This window comes from Oncorhynchus nerka, linkage group LG25, assembly GCF_034236695.1.
Source record: "Oncorhynchus nerka isolate Pitt River linkage group LG25, Oner_Uvic_2.0, whole genome shotgun sequence".
Taxonomy (NCBI): Eukaryota; Metazoa; Chordata; class Actinopteri; order Salmoniformes; family Salmonidae; genus Oncorhynchus; species Oncorhynchus nerka.
This window is the reverse complement of record NC_088420.1, coordinates 1028381-1044264: the sequence shown is the minus strand read 5'-3', so window position 1 is coordinate 1044264 and position 15884 is coordinate 1028381. Positions and strand designations below refer to the sequence as shown.

General features: G+C 51.4%; 1 protein-coding gene across 1 annotated transcript in view; it reads right to left on the bottom strand.

The window, feature by feature from the left end:
- The window catches only part of LOC115126151 (mitochondrial import receptor subunit TOM70-like), an 80141-nt gene that overhangs the window by 15823 nt on the left and 48434 nt on the right, over nt 1-15884 (bottom strand). Inside the window, exons 5-6 of the mRNA XM_065009459.1 lie at nt 7981-8129; nt 6356-6563 (exon numbers count right to left, since the gene is read on the bottom strand). Of these exons, the coding sequence (XP_064865531.1) occupies nt 6356-6563; nt 7981-8129 (357 nt within the window). The remainder of the gene's footprint in view (nt 1-6355; nt 6564-7980; nt 8130-15884) is intronic.

The following is a 15884-nucleotide window of genomic DNA, read 5'->3' as shown; positions in this document are numbered from 1 at the left end:
TGCTAATAGTGACTAACCGAGAGGAGGAGCTGAGCTGCTAATGGTGACTAACCGAGAGGAGGAGCTGGAACTGTTAATAGTGACTAACCGAGAGGAGGAGCTGGAACTGTTAATAGTGACTAACCGAGAGGGAGGAGGAGCTGAGCTGCTCATAGTGACTAACCGAGAGGGAGGAGGAGCTGAGCTGCTAATAGTGACTAACTGAGAGGAGGAGGAGCTGAGCTGTTAATAGTGACTAACCGAGAGGAGGAGGAGCTGCTAATAGTGACTAACCGAGAGGAGGAGGAGCTGCTAATAGTGACTAACCGAGAGGGAGGAGGAGCTGAGCTGTTAATAGTGACTAACCGAGAGGAGGAGGAGCTGCTAATAGTGACTAACCGAGAGGAGGAGGAGCTGCTAATAGTGACTAACCGAGAGGTGGAGGAGCTGAGATGCTAATAGTGACTAACCGAGAGGAGGAGGAGCTGAGCTGCTAATAGTGACTAACCGAGAGGGAGGAGGAGCTGCTAATAGTGACTAACTGAGAGGGAGGAGGAGCTGCTAATAGTGACTAACCGAGAGGGAGGAGGAGCTGCTAATAGTGACTAACCGAGAGGAGGAGCTGAGCTGCTAATAGTGACTAACCGAGAGGGAGGAGGAGCTGCTAATAGTGACTAACCGAGAGGAGGAGCTGAGCTGCTAATAGTGACTAACCGAGAGGAGGAGGAGCTGAGCTGCTAATAGTGACTAACCGAGAGGAGGAGGAGCTGCTAATAGTGACTAACTGAGAGGAGGAGGAGCTGCTAATAGTGACTAACCGAGAGGAGGAGCTGCTAATAGTGACTAACCGAGAGGTGGAGGAGCTGAGATGCTAATAGTGACTAACCGAGAGGAGGAGGAGCTGAGCTGCTAATAGTGACTAACCGAGAGGGAGGAGGAGCTGCTAATAGTGACTAACTGATAGGGAGGAGGAGCTGCTAATAGTGACTAACCGAGAGGGAGGAGGAGCTGCTAATAGTGACTAACCGAGAGGAGGAGCTGAGCTGCTAATAGTGACTAACCGAGAGGGAGGAGGAGCTGCTAATAGTGACTAACCGAGAGGAGGAGCTGAGCTGCTAATAGTGACTAACCGAGAGGAGGAGGAGCTGAGCTGCTAATAGTGACTAACCGAGAGGAGGAGCTGAGCTGCTAATAGTGACTAACCGAGAGGAGGAGGAGCTGAGCTGCTAATAGTGACTAACCGAGAGGAGGAGCTGAGCTGCTAATAGTGACTAACCGAGAGGGAGGAGGAGCTGCTAATAGTGACTAACCGAGAGGGAGGAGGAGCTGCTAATAGTGACTAACCGAGAGGAGGAGCTGAGCTGCTAATAGTGACTAACCGAGAGGAGGAGGAGCTGAGATGCTAATAGTGACTAACCGAGAGGAGGAGCTGAGCTGCTAATAGTGACTAACTGAGAGGAGGAGGAGCTGTTAATAGTGACTAACCGAGAGGAGGAGCTGAGCTGCTAATAGTGACTAACCGAGAGGAGGAGCTGAGCTGCTAATAGTGACTAACCGAGAGGAGGAGGAGCTGAGATGCTAATAGTGACTAACCGAGAGGAGGAGCTGAGCTGCTAATAGTGACTAACCGAGAGGAGGAGGAGCTGAGCTGCTAATAGTGACTAACCGAGAGGAGGAGCGGAGCTGCTAATAGTGACTAACCGAGAGGAGGAGGAGCTGAGCTGCTAATAGTGACTAACCGAGAGGAGGAGCTGAGCTGCTAATAGTGACTAACCGAGAGGGAGGAGGAGCTGCTAATAGTGACTAACCGAGAGGGAGGAGGAGCTGCTAATAGTGACTAACCGAGAGGAGGAGCTGAGCTGCTAATAGTGACTAACCGAGAGGAGGAGGAGCTGAGATGCTAATAGTGACTAACCGAGAGGAGGAGCTGAGCTGCTAATAGTGACTAACTGAGAGGAGGAGGAGCTGTTAATAGTGACTAACCGAGAGGAGGAGCTGAGCTGCTAATAGTGACTAACCGAGAGGAGGAGCTGAGCTGCTAATAGTGACTAACCGAGAGGAGGAGGAGCTGAGATGCTAATAGTGACTAACCGAGAGGAGGAGCTGAGCTGCTAATAGTGACTAACTGAGAGGAGGAGGAGCTGTTAATAGTGACTAACCGAGAGGAGGAGCTGAGCTGCTAATAGTGACTAACCGAGAGGAGGAGCTGAGCTGAGCTGACTAACTGAGTGAGCTAACCGAGAGGAGGAGCTGGAACTGTTAATAGTGACTAACCGAGAGGGAGGAGGAGCTGAGCTGCTCATAGTGACTAACCGAGAGGAGGAGCTGAGCTGCTAATAGTGACTAACTGAGAGGAGGAGGAGGAGCTGCTAATGGTGACTAACCGAGAGGAGGAGCTGGAGCTGTTAATAGTGACTAACCGAAAGGGAGGAGCTGAGCTGCTCATAGTGACTAACCGAGAGGAGGAGGAGCTGCTAATAGCGACTAACCGAGAGGAGGAGCTGAGCTGCTAATAGTGACTAACCAAGAGGGAGGAGCTGAGCTGCTAATAGTGACTAACCGAGAGGGAGGAGGAGCTGAGCTGTTAATAGTGACTAACCGAGAGGAGGAGGAGCTGCTAATAGCGACTAACCAAGAGGGAGGAGCTGAGCTGCTAATAGTGACTAACCGAGAGGAGGAGGAGCTGAGCTGCTAATAGCGACTAACCAAGAGGGAGGAGCTGAGCTGCTAATAGCAACTACCTGAGAGGAGGAGGAGCTGAGCTGTTAATAGTGACTAACCGAGAGGAGGAGGAGCTGAGCTGCTAATAGTGACTAACCGAGAGGGAGGAGCTGAGCTGCTAATAGTGACTAACCGAGAGGAGCTGAGCTGCTAATAGCAACTAACTGAGAGGAGGAGGAGCTGAGCTGCTAATAGTGACTAACCGAGAGGAGGGGCTGAGCTGCTAATAGTGACTAACCGAGAGGAGGAGCTGAGCTGCTAATAGCAACTAACCGACAGGAGGAGGAGCTGAGCTGCTAATAGTGACTAACCGAGAGGAGGAGGAGCTGAGCTGCTAATAGTGACTAACCGAGAGGAGGAGCTGAGCTGCTCATAGTGACTAACCGAGAGGGAGGAGCTGCTAATAACGACTAACCGAGAGGAGGAGCTGAGCTGCTAATAGTGACTAACTGAGAGGAGGAGCTGAGCTGCTAATAGTGACTAACTGAGAGGAGGAGGAGCTGAGCTGCTAATAGTGACTAACCGAGAGGAGGAGCTGAGCTGCTAATAGTGACTAACTGAGAGGAGGAGCTGAGCTGCTAATAGTGACTAACTGAGAGGAGGAGCTGAGCTGCTAATAGTGACTAACTGAGAGGAGGAGCTGAGCTGCTAATAGTGACTAACTGAGAGGAGGAGCTGAGCTGCTAATAGTGACTAACCGAGAGGAGGAGGAGCTGAGCTGCTAATAGTGACTAACCGAGAGGAGGAGGAGCTGAGCTGCTAATAGTGACTAACCGAGAGGAGGAGGAGCTGAGCTGCTAATAGTGACTAACCGAGAGGGAGGAGGAGCTGAGCTGCTAATAGTGACTAACCGAGAGGGAGGAGGAGCTGAGCTGCTAATAGTGACTAACCGAGAGGGAGGAGGAGCTGAGCTGCTAATAGTGACTAACCGAGAGGAGGAGCTGCTCATAGTGACTAACCGAGAGGGAGGAGCTGAGCTGCTAATAGTGACTAACCGAGAGGGAGGAGCTGAGCTGTTAATAGTGACTAACCGAGAGGGAGGAGCTGAGCTGCTAATAGTGACTAACCGAGAGGGAGGAGCTGAGCTGTTAATAGTGACTAACCGAGAGGGAGGAGGAGCTGAGCTGCTAATAGTGACTAACCGAGAGGGAGGAGCTGAGCTGCTAATAGCAACTAACCGTGAGGAGGCGGGGCTGAGCTGCTAATAGCAACTAACCGAGAGGAGGAGCGGCTGAACTGCTAATAGAAACTAGCCGAGAGGAGGCGTGGCCGAGCTGAGAGGGGGAGCTGCTAATAGCGACTAACCGAGAGGAAGGGTTGAGCTGCTAATAGCGACTAACTGAGAGGAAGGGTTGAGTTGCTAATAGCGACTAACCGAGAGGAGGGTTGAGCTGCTAATAGCGACTAACCGAAAGGGGCTGAGCTGCTAATAGCGACTAACCGAGAGGAAGGGTTGAGCTGCTAATAGCAACTAACCGAGAGGAAGGGTTGAGCTGCTAATAGCGACTAACCGAAAGGGGCTGAGCTGCTAATAGCGACTAACCGAGAGTAAGGGTTGAGCTGCTAATAGCAACTAACCGACAGGAGGAGCTGAGCTGCTAATAGTGACTAACTGAGAGGAGGGGCTGAGCTGCTAATAGTGACTAACTGAGAGGAGGAGGAGCTGAGCTGTTAATAGTAACTAACTGAGAGGAGGGGCTGAGCTGCTAATAGTGACTAACTGAGAGGAGGAGGAGCTGAGCTGCTAATAGTGACTAACTGAGAGGAGGAGGAGCTGCTAATAGTAACTAACCGACAGGAGGAGCTGAGCTGCTAATAGCAACTAACCGACAGGAGGAGCTGAGCTGCTAATAGTGACTAACTGAGAGGAGGGGCTGAGCTGCTAATAGTGACTAACTGAGAGGAGGGGCTGAGCTGCTAATAGTGACTAACTGAGAGGGGCTGAGCTGCTAATAGTGACTAACCGAGAGGAGGGGCTGAGCTGCTAATAGTGACTAACTGAGAGGAGGGGCTGAGCTGCTAATTGCAACAAACTGAGAGGGGCTGAGCTGCTAATAGTGACTAACTGAGAGGAGGAGCTGAGCTGCTAATAGCAACTAACCGACAGGAGGAGCTGAGCTGCTAATAGTGACTAACTGAGAGGAGGGGCTGAGCTGCTAATAGTGACTAACTGAGAGGAGGGGCTGAGCTGCTAATAGTGACTAACAGAGGGGCTGAGCTGCTAATAGTGACTAACCGAGAGGAGGGGCTGAGCTGCTAATAGTGACTAACTGAGAGGAGGAGCTGAGCTGCTAATAGTGACTAACTGAGAGGAGGAGCTGAGCTGCTAATAGTGACTAACTGAGAGGAGGAGGAGCTGAGCTGCTAATAGTGACTAACTGAGAGGAGGAGGAGCTGAGCTGCTAATAGTGACTAACTGAGAGGAGGAGCTGAGCTGCTAATAGTGACTAACTGAGAGGAGGAGCTGAGCTGCTAATAGTGACTAACTGAGAGGAGAAGCTGAGCTGCTAATAGTGACTAACCGAGAGGAGGAGCTGAGCTGCTAATAGTGACTAACCGAGAGGAGGAGCTGAGCTGCTAATAGTGACTAACCGAGAGGAGGAGGAGCTGAGCTGCTAATAGTGACTAACTGAGAGGAGGGGCTGAGCTGCTAATAGTGACTAACTGAGAGGAGGGGCTGAGCTGCTAATTGCAACAAACCGACAGGAGGGGCTGAGCTGCTAATTGCAACAAACCGACAGGAGGGGCTGAGCTGCTAATAGTGACTAACCGAGAGGAGGGGCTGAGCTGCTAATAGTGACTAACTGAGAGGAGGGGCTGAGCTGCTAATAGTGACTAACTGAGAGGAGGAGCTGAGCTGCTAATAGCAACTAACCGACAGGAGGAGCTGAGCTGCTAATAGTGACTAACTGAGAGGAGGGGCTGAGCTGCTAATAGTGACTAACTGAGAGGAGGGGCTGAGCTGCTAATAGTGACTAACTGAGAGGGGCTGAGCTGCTAATAGTGACTAACCGAGAGGAGGGGCTGAGCTGCTAATAGTGACTAACTGAGAGGAGGAGCTGAGCTGCTAATAACAACTAACTGAGAGGAGGAGCTAAGCTGCTAATAGTGACTAACTGAGAGGAGGAGGAGCTGAGCTGCTAATAGTGACTAACTGAGAGGAGGAGGAGCTGAGCTGCTAATAGTGACTAACTGAGAGGAGGAGCTGAGCTGCTAATAGTGACTAACTGAGAGGAGGAGCTGAGCTGCTAATAGTGACTAACTGAGAGGAGGAGCTGAGCTGCTAATAGTGACTAACCGAGAGGAGGAGCTGAGCTGCTAATAGTGACTAACCGAGAGGAGGAGCTGAGCTGCTAATAGTGACTAACCGAGAGGAGGAGCTGAGCTGCTAATAGTAACTAACCGAGAGGAGGGGCTGAGCTGCTAATAGTGACTAACCGAGAGGAGGAGGAGCTGAGCTGCTAATAGTGACTAACTGAGAGGAGGGGCTGAGCTGCTAATAGTGACTAACTGAGAGGAGGGGCTGAGCTGCTAATTGCAACAAACTGAGAGGGGCTGAGCTGCTAATAGTGACTAACTGAGAGGAGGAGCTGAGCTGCTGATACTGACTAACTGGGAGGAGCTGAGCTACTGGACACCAGCTCATCTCCACTACCTTGACGTTGGCGTCCTCCATGTTGATGACCCGGTCCAGGTCAGGCTGGGAGCCGGTGGCGTTGCCAATCAGGAGGTAGAAGGTTGCCCGTAGCAACAGGGCCTCAGCAGTGTACCGGCCCCCAGACTCCACCTCCTTAGTGCACTCACTGATGATCTTATCATAGTTCTCCTCCTCCATGTACTGCTTGGCCTTCAGGTAACCAGAACTATGGACAGGACAGGTTAGAGGTTAGGACGGGGTTAATGTACTGCTTGGCCTTCAGGTAACCAGAACTATGGACAGGACAGGTTAGAGGTTAGGACGGGGTTAATGTACTGCTTGGCCTTCAGGTAACCAGAACTATGGACAGGACAGGTTAGAGGTTAGGACGGGGTTAATGTACTGCTTGGCCTTCAGGTAACCAGAACTATGGACAGGACAGGTTAGAGGTTAGGACGGGGTTAATGTACTGCTTGGCCTTCAGGTAACCAGAACTATGGACAGGACAGGTTAGAGGTTAGGACGGGGTTAATGTACTGCTTGGCCTTCAGGTAACCAGAACTATGGACAGGACAGAGGTCAGAGGTTAAGGACAGGGTTAATGTACTGCTTGGCCTTCAGGTAACCAGAACTATGGACAGGACAGAGGTCAGAGGTTAAGGACAGGGTTAATGTACTGCTTGGCCTTCAGATAACCAGAGCTATGGACAGGACAGAGGTCAGAGGTTAAGGACAGGGTTAATGTACTGGTTGGCCTTCAGATAACCAGAGCTATGTTGAACCCTGGCCCAGTCACTAATTCAGTGTGTTGAACCCTGGCCCAGTCACTAATTCAGTGTGTTGAACCCTGGCCCAGTCACTAATTCAGTGTGTTGAACCCTGGCCCAGTCACTAATTCAGTGTGTTGAACCCTGGCCCAGTCACTAATTCAGTGTGTTGAACCCTGGCCCAGACACTAATTCAGTGTGTTGAACCCCGGCCCAGACACTAATTCAGTGTGTTGAACCCCGGCCCAGACACTAATTCAGTGTGTTGAACCCCGGCCCAGTCACTAATTCAGTGTGTTGAACCCCGGCCCAGACACTAATTCAGTGTGTTGAACCCTGGTCCAGACACTAATTCAGTGTGTTGAACCCTGGTCCAGACACTAATTCAGTGTGTTGAACCCTGGTCCAGACACTAATTCAGTGTGTTGAACCCTGGTCCAGTCACTAATTCAGTGTGTTGAACCCTGGTCCAGACACTAATTCAGTGTGTTGAACCCTGGCCCAGACACTAATTCAGTGTGTTGAACCCTGGTCCAGACACTAATTCAGTGTGTTGAACCCTGGCCCAGTCACTAATTCAGTGTGTTGAACCCTGGTCCAGACACTAATTCAGTGTGTTGAACCCTGGCCCAGTCACTAATTCAGTGTGTTGAACCCTGGCCCAGTCACTAATTCAGTGTGTTGAACCCTGGTCCAGACACTAATTCAGTGTGTTGAACCCTGGTCCAGTCACTAATTCAGTGTGTTGAACCCTGGTACAGTCACTATGGCTGCGTTTATAGGGAATAGTGTACCATTTGGAACGCAAATGTAGTTTTTTTATTTATCCAGAGCAACATACAGGACAGGAAGTGATACCACAGTGTGACCTCTGACCTTTCTGTGACCTCTGCGGCCTCGCCCTCGTTGTCCTTGTCCTCGTCCTTCTTCTCACCCTTCTGGAGCGGTTGGGAGATAATGTCATCAGTGAAGGAGCTGAAGTAGGACTTGATGAACTGAGGAGAAGGCATCAGGGGGTCACGGTTCTGGAGAGAGAAGACATGATGAATTGAGGGAGGGAGACAGCGAGAAGAGAGCGGAGGGAGGAGAGAGAGAGAAGAAAGCAGAGGGAGAGAGAGCGAGAAGAGAGAAGCGGGAGGAATGGAGAGAAGAGAGGAGAAAGAGGGAGACTTGATGAACTGAGGACAAATCATCATGGCGCTCACCGTTCTGAAGAGAGGAAAAAGAGGGAGACGAAAGAGGGAGAAGAGCGAGGGAGAGCGGAGCGAAAGAGAGGAGCGAGAGAGGTAACGAGAAGAGGGGGAGAGGGGAGAAGAAAGAGGGAGAGACTTGATGAACTGAGGAGAAATCATCAGGGGCTCACGATTCTGGAGAGAGAGGGTTCGAGAGAGAGAGAGAGGTAATGAGCAGATGAGCTCCTGAATTGTTCAGCAAGTTTTTACAAAAAGATTTGGGGTTGCATAAACTTGGATGTTTTTTATATATATATTTTTTTTTTAACAAGGACATACGACCCTACACAACATTTCACTCCAAATCAAAACTCGAAACCTTATTTTGTAAAAAAAAATATTACCAAGGATTCTTACTGCAAAGGACTATCCAGAGGACTTACTGCAAAGGACTATCCAGAGGACTTACTGCAAAGGACTATCCAGAGGACTTACTGCAAAGGACTATCCAGAGGACTTACTGCAAAGGACTATCCAGAGGACTTACTGCAAAGGACTATCCAGAGGACTTACTGCAAAGGACTATCCAGAGGACTTACTGCAAAGGACTATCCAGAGGACTTACTGCAAAGGACTATCCAGAGGACTTACTGCAAAGGACTATCCAGAGGACTTACTGCAAAGGACTATCCAGAGGACTTACTGCAAAGGACTATCCAGAGGACTTACTGCAAAGGACTATCCAGAGGACTTACTGCAAAGGACTATCCAGAGGACTTACTGCAAAGGACTATCCAGAGGACTTACTGCAAAGGACTATCCAGAGGACTTACTGCAAAGGACTATCCAGAGGACTTACTGCAAAGGACTATCCAGAGGACTTACTGCAAAGGACTATCCAGCTAACTTCCTGACAAACCAACAACCATCAAAAGATGCACAACAGAAACACGAAAATATCATCCAACTTGGAACTGAGTAAGTAATGTTCAGTCAAGCTACTTCGAAAGCCTAGAAGGAAAATAACATTACAATAATCTGTAGCTATTTAACTTTATAAAGACTGAATGCTAAGTTAAAAGGCTACCAAGCTTGCTAGGACAGAACAGAAACAGGCTGCAACATTAATTAGCAGTGAAGTGAGAGGTGTGAAGCCCCTGAACCCAACAATGGCAGCAGAGTTCCTCCCCCACTCAAATGCAGAGGCCTCTTTGGCACCCGGCTCCATGGCTTCCTTCGGTGCAGAGGTCACCACAGTACAGTACCCCTTGGATATAAAAAATGATAAGGAACGGAAAGAGTACAATGAGAAGCTCCTCATGGAAAATCCAGAGACGCTTGATGCCGACTGCTACAAAAATGGGAACGTAAGCAACCTAACCCTCCACACGGACAATCCCTGGGCATGGCACACAGCTATACGAGCCAACTACCCCTCTTTTAAGAGAGAGGGTATTGTTGGAGGGTGGAACAGCAGAATAGTGTAAAACGAGGAGACAGACACCCTCTGTTAACCTGTACAACGGAACAGTGGTGATGCATGGCAGCTTTATACATTTCCAAAAGGACTTCCACAGAATCAAAGAGAGAGCACGGCAGGAGAAGCTTTCCCTTGGTGACGACTCCCCCACCCAGAGAGCACGGCAGGAGAAGCTTTCCCTTGGTGACGACTCCCCCACCCAGAGAGCACGGCAGGAGAAGCTTTCCCTTGGTGACGACTCCCCCACCCAGAGAGCACGGCAGGAGAAGCTTTCCCTTGGTGACGACTCCCCCACCCAGAGAGCACGGCAGGAGAAGCTTTCCCTTGGTGACGACTCCCCACCCAGAGAGCACGGCAGGAGAAGCTTTCCCTTGGTGACGACCCCACCCAGAGAGCACGGCAGGAGAAGCTTTCCCTTGGTGACGACTCCCCCACCCAGAGAGCACGGCAGGAGAAGCTTTCCCTTGGTGACGACTCCCCACCCAGAGAGCACGGCAGGAGAAGCTTTCCCGACTCCCCACCCAGAGAGCACGGCAGGAGAAGCTTTCCCTCGGTGACGACTCCCCACCCAGAGAGCACGGCAGGAGAAGCTTTCCTCGGTGACGACTCCCCACCCAGAGAGCACGGCAGGAGAAGCTTTCCCTCGGTGACGACTCCCCCACCCAGAGAGCACGGCAGGAGAAGCTTTCCCTCGGTGACGACTCCCCACCCAGAGAGCACGGCAGGAGAAGCTTTCCCTCGGTGACGACTCCCCCACCCAGAGAGCACGGCAGGAGAAGCTTTCCCTCGGTGACGACTCCCCCACCCAGAGAGCACGGCAGGAGAAGCTTTCCCTCGGTGACGACTCCCCACCCAGAGAGCACGGCAGGAGAAGCTTTCCCTCGGTGACGACTCCCCCACCCAGAGAGCACGGCAGGAGAAGCTTTCCCTCGGTGACGACTCCCCCACCCAGAGAGCACGGCAGGAGAAGCTTTCCCTCCCAGGTGACGACTCCCCCACCCAGAGAGCACGGCAGGAGAAGCTTTCCCTCGGTGACGACTCCCCACCCAGAGAGCACGGCAGGAGAAGCTTTCCCTCGGTGACGACTCCCCCACCCAGAGAGCACGGCAGGAGAAGCTTTCCCTCGGTGACGACTCCCCCACCCAGAGAGCACGGCAGGAGAAGCTTTCCTCGGTGACGACTCCCCCACCCAGAGAGCACGGCAGGAGAAGCTTTCCTCGGTGACGACTCCCCCACCCAGAGAGCACGGCAGGAGAAGCTTTCCCTCGGTGACGACTCCCCCACCCAGAGAGCACGGCAGGAGAAGCTTTCCCTCGGTGACGACTCCCCCACCCAGAGAGCACGGCAGGAGAAGCTTTCCCTCGGTGACGACTCCCCACCCAGAGAGCACGGCAGGAGAAGCTTTCCTCGGTGACGACTCCCCACCCAGAGAGCACGGCAGGAGAAGCTTTCCTCCCTCCCCACCCAGAGAGCACGGCAGGAGAAGCTTTCCCTCGGTGACGACTCCCCCACCCAGAGAGCACGGCAGGAGAAGCTTTCCCTCGGTGACGACTCCCCCACCCAGAGAGCACGGCAGGAGAAGCTTTCCCTCGGTGACGACTCCCCCACCCAGAGAGCACGGCAGGAGAAGCTTTCCCTTGGTGACGACTCCCCCACCCAGAGAGCACGGCAGGAGAAGCTTTCCCTTGGTGACGACTCCCCCACCCAGAGAGCACGGCAGGAGAAGCTTTCCCTTGGTGACGACTCCCCCACCCAGAGAGCACGGCAGGAGAAGCTTTCCCTTGGTGACGACTCCCCCACCCAGAGAGCACGGCAGGAGAAGCTTTCCCTTGGTGACGACTCCCCCACCCAGAGAGCACGGCAGGAGAAGCTTTCCCTTGGTGACGACTCCCCCACCCAGAGAGCACGGCAGGAGAAGCTTTCCCTTGGTGACGACTCCCCCACCCAGAGAGCACGGCAGGAGAAGCTTTCCCTTGGTGACGACTCCCCCCAGAGAGCACGGCAGGAGAAGCTTTCCCCGACTCCCCCACCCAGAGAGCACGGCAGGAGAAGCTTTCCCTTGGTGACGACTCCCCCACCCAGAGAGCACGGCAGGAGAAGCTTTCTCTTGGTGACGACTCCCCCACCCAGAGAGCACGGCAGGAGAAGCTTTCCCTTGGTGACGACTCCCCCACCCAGAGAGCAGGGCAGGAGAAGCTTTCCCTTGGTGATTCTCCCCCACCATGAGAGCATGGCAGGAGAAGCTTTCTCTTGGTGACGACTCCCCCACCCAGAGAGCATGGCAGGAGAAGCTTTCCCTTGGTGATTCTCCCCCACCAAGAGAGCACGGCAGGAGAAGCTTTCCCTTGGTGACGACTCCCCCACCAAGAGAGCATGGCAGGAGAAGCTTTCCCTTGGTGATTCTCCCCCACCATGAGAGCACGGCAGGAGAAGCTTTCCCTTGGTGATTCTCCCCCACCATGAGAGCATGGCAGGAGAAGCTTTCCCTTGGTGACGACTCCCCCACCCAGAGAGCACGGCAGGAGAAGCTTTCTCTTGGTGACGACTCCCCCACCCAGAGAGCACGGCAGGAGAAGCTTTCTCTTGGTGATTCTCCCCCACCCAGAGAGCACGGCAGGAGAAGCTTTCCCTTGGTGACGACTCCCCCACCCAGAGAGCACGGCAGGAGAAGCTTTCTCTTGGTGACGTCTCCCCCACCCAGAGAGCACGGCAGGAGAAGCTTTCCCTTGGTGACGACTCCCCCACCCAGAGAGCATGGCAGGAGAAGCTTTCTCTTGGTGACGACTCCCCCACCCAGAGAGCATGGCAGGAGAAGCTTTCCCTTGGTGACGACTCCCCCACCCAGAGAGCACGGCAGGAGGATCTTTCTCTTGGTGATTCTCCCCCACCCCGAGCGAGTTTGATCACACCTCTTCAAACTGTCCTGCAGATGAGGATAGCCACTCACTGGCTTGCGAAAGTATTCACCCCCATTGGCATTTTTCCTATTTTGTTGACTTACAACCTGGAATTAAAATAGGTTTCTGGGGGGATTGTTTCATTTGATTTACACAACATGCCTACCACTTTGAAGAAATATTTTTTCTTGTTTATCAAACAAGAAATAAGACAAAAGAAAACATGAGTGTGCATAACTATTTACACCCCACCCCCCACCCCAAAAGTCAATATTTTGTAGAGCCACCTTCTGCAACAATTTCTCTTGGGGTATGTCTCTATAAGCTTGGCACATCTAGCCACTGAGATTTTTGCACATTCTTCAAGGCAAAACTGCTCCAGCTCCTTCAAGTTGGATGGGTTCCGCTGGTGTACAGCAATCTTTAAGTCATACCACAGATTCTCAATTGGATTGAGGTCTGGGCTTTGACTAGGCCATTCCAAGACATTTAAATGTTAAACCACTCAAGTGTTGTTTTGGCAGTATGCTTAGGGTCATTGTCCTGCTGGAAGGTGAACCTCCGTCCCAGTCTCAAATCTCTGGAAGACTGAAACAGGTTTCCCCTCAAGAATTTCCCTGTATTTGGCTCCATCCATCATTCCTTCAATTCTGACCAGTTTCCCAGTCCCTGCCGATGAAAAACATCCACACAGCATGATGCTGCCACCACCATGCTTCACTTTGGGGATGGTGTTCTCAGGGTGATGAGGGGAGTCAGGTTTGCTTACTTTTTTCTTTAAGCAATGGCTTTTTTTCTGGCCACTCTTCCGTAAAGCCCAGCTCTGTGGAGTGTATGGCTTAACTTCTCTAGGGTAGGGGGCAGCATTTGGAATTTTGGATGAAAAGTATGCCCAAATTAAACAGCCTGCTACTCGGGCCCAGAAGATATGATATGCATACAACTGGGAGATTTGGATAGAAAACACTCTAAAGTTTCCAAAACTGTTAAAATAGTGTCTGTGAGTATAACATAAGTGATTTGGCAGGCGAAAACCTGAGAAAAATCCATTCAGGAAGTTTTTTTGGGGGGGATTTTGACGTTTTCTATTCAATGCCATTACAGTATCCATTGACTTAGGACTCAATTTGCATTTCCTATGCCTTCCACTAGATGTCAACAGTCTTTAGAAATGGTTTCAGGCTTGTATTCTTATAAATGAGGGAGTAAGACCAGTCTGAATGAGTGGACCCTGACGTGTCAGAGGTTTTTCATGCGCGATCCCGAGAGAGTGCATTTCTTGTTTACCTTTTATATTGACGACGTTATTGTCCGATTGAAATATTATAGATAATTTAGGCTAAAAACAACCTGAGGATTGAATATAAACATCGTATGACATGTTTCTATGAACTTTACGGATACAATTGAGATTTTTTGTCTGCCTGTTTTGACTGTGTTTGAGCCTGTGGATTACTGAAGAAAACGCGAACAAAACTGAGGTTTTTGGATATAAAGAGACTATCGAACAAAAGGAACATTTATTGAGTAAATGAATGTCTGAGTGCAACCATATAACGATCAAAGGTAAGGGATTAATTTTATCAGGTTGTAATCCAACAAAATAGGAAAGACGTCAAGATGGATGAATAGTTTTGCACTGTAGGTCCCACAACTGCACTGCTCCTCCATCACTGAGGGATAAATTCACAGAGCTGGAGAGAGACATGGTGGAGCTCAGAGAGCTAGTCCACACAATCCAGACAGAACAAACTCACACAGACCCACAAAACAGACTAGCACAACAACACCCCCTCTCCAATTCGCATACCGCCCCAACAGATGATGCGATCTCAAATCGCTCTCCACATTTCCCTTTCCCACCTGAACATAAAAGGAACACCTGTGTGAGAATGCTATTCATTGACTACAACTCAAGAGTTCAACACCATAGTGCCCACAAAGCTCATCACCAAGCTAAGGTCCGTGGGACTAAACACCTCCCTCTGCAACTGGATCCTGGACTTCCTGGCGGGCCGCCCCCAGGTGGTAAGGGTAGGCAAGAACACATCTGCCACGCTGATCCTCAACACAGGGGCCCCTCAGGGGTGCGTGCTTAGTCCCCTCCTGTACTTCCTGTTCACCCACGACTGCATGGCAAAGCATGACTCCAACACCATGATTAAGTTTGCTGACGACACAAAGGTGGTAGGCCTGATCACCGACAACGATGAGACAGCCTATAGGGAGGTCAGAGAACTGGCAGTGTGGTGCCAGGACAACAACCTCTCCCTCAATGTGATCAAGACAAAGGAGATGATCGTGGACTACAGGAAAAGGAGGGCCAAACACGCCCCCATTAACATCGATGGGGCTGTAGTGGAGAGGGTCGAGAGTTTCAAGTTTCTTGGGGTCCACATCGCCAAACACACCAAGACAGTCGTTAAGAGGGCACAACAACACCGTTTCCCCCTCAGGAGACTGAAATGATTTGGCATGGGTCCTCAGATCCTCAAAAAGTTCTACAGCTGCACCATTGAGAGCATCCTGACAGGTTGCATCACTGCCTGGTATGGTCACTGCTCAGCATCTGACCTTAAGGTGCTACAGAGGGTAGTGTGTACAGCCCAGCACATCACTGGGGCCAAGCTTCCTGCCATCCATACTAGGCAGTGTAAGAGGAAGGCCCCAAAAATTGTCAGAGACTCCAGTCACCCAAGTCAGACTGTTCTCTCTGCTACCGCATGGCAAGCGGTACCGGAGCACCAAGTCTAGGTCCAAAAGGCTCCTTAACAGCTTCTACCTCCAAGCCATAGGCTTGTGGGCTACACTTGGCCTTGTCTCAGGATGGTAAGTTGGTGGTTGAGGATATCCCTCTAGTGGTGTGGGGGCTGTGCTTTGGCAAAGTGGGTGGGGTTATATCCTTCCTGTTTGGCCCTGTCCGGGGGTGTCATCGGATGGGGCCACAGTGTCTCCTGACCCCTCCTGTCTCAGCCTCCAGTATTTATGCTGCAGTAGTTTGTGTCGGGGGGCTAGGGTCAGTTTGTTATATCTGGAGTACTTCTCCTGTCCTATCCGGTGTCCTGTGTGAATTTAAGTATGCTCTCTCTTTCTCTCTCTCTCTCTCGGAGGACCTGAGCCCTCGGACCATGCCTCAGGACTACCTGACATGATGACTCCTTGCTGTCCCCAGTCCACCTGGCCGTGCTGCTGCTCCAGTTTCAACTGTTCTGCCTTATTATTATTGGACAA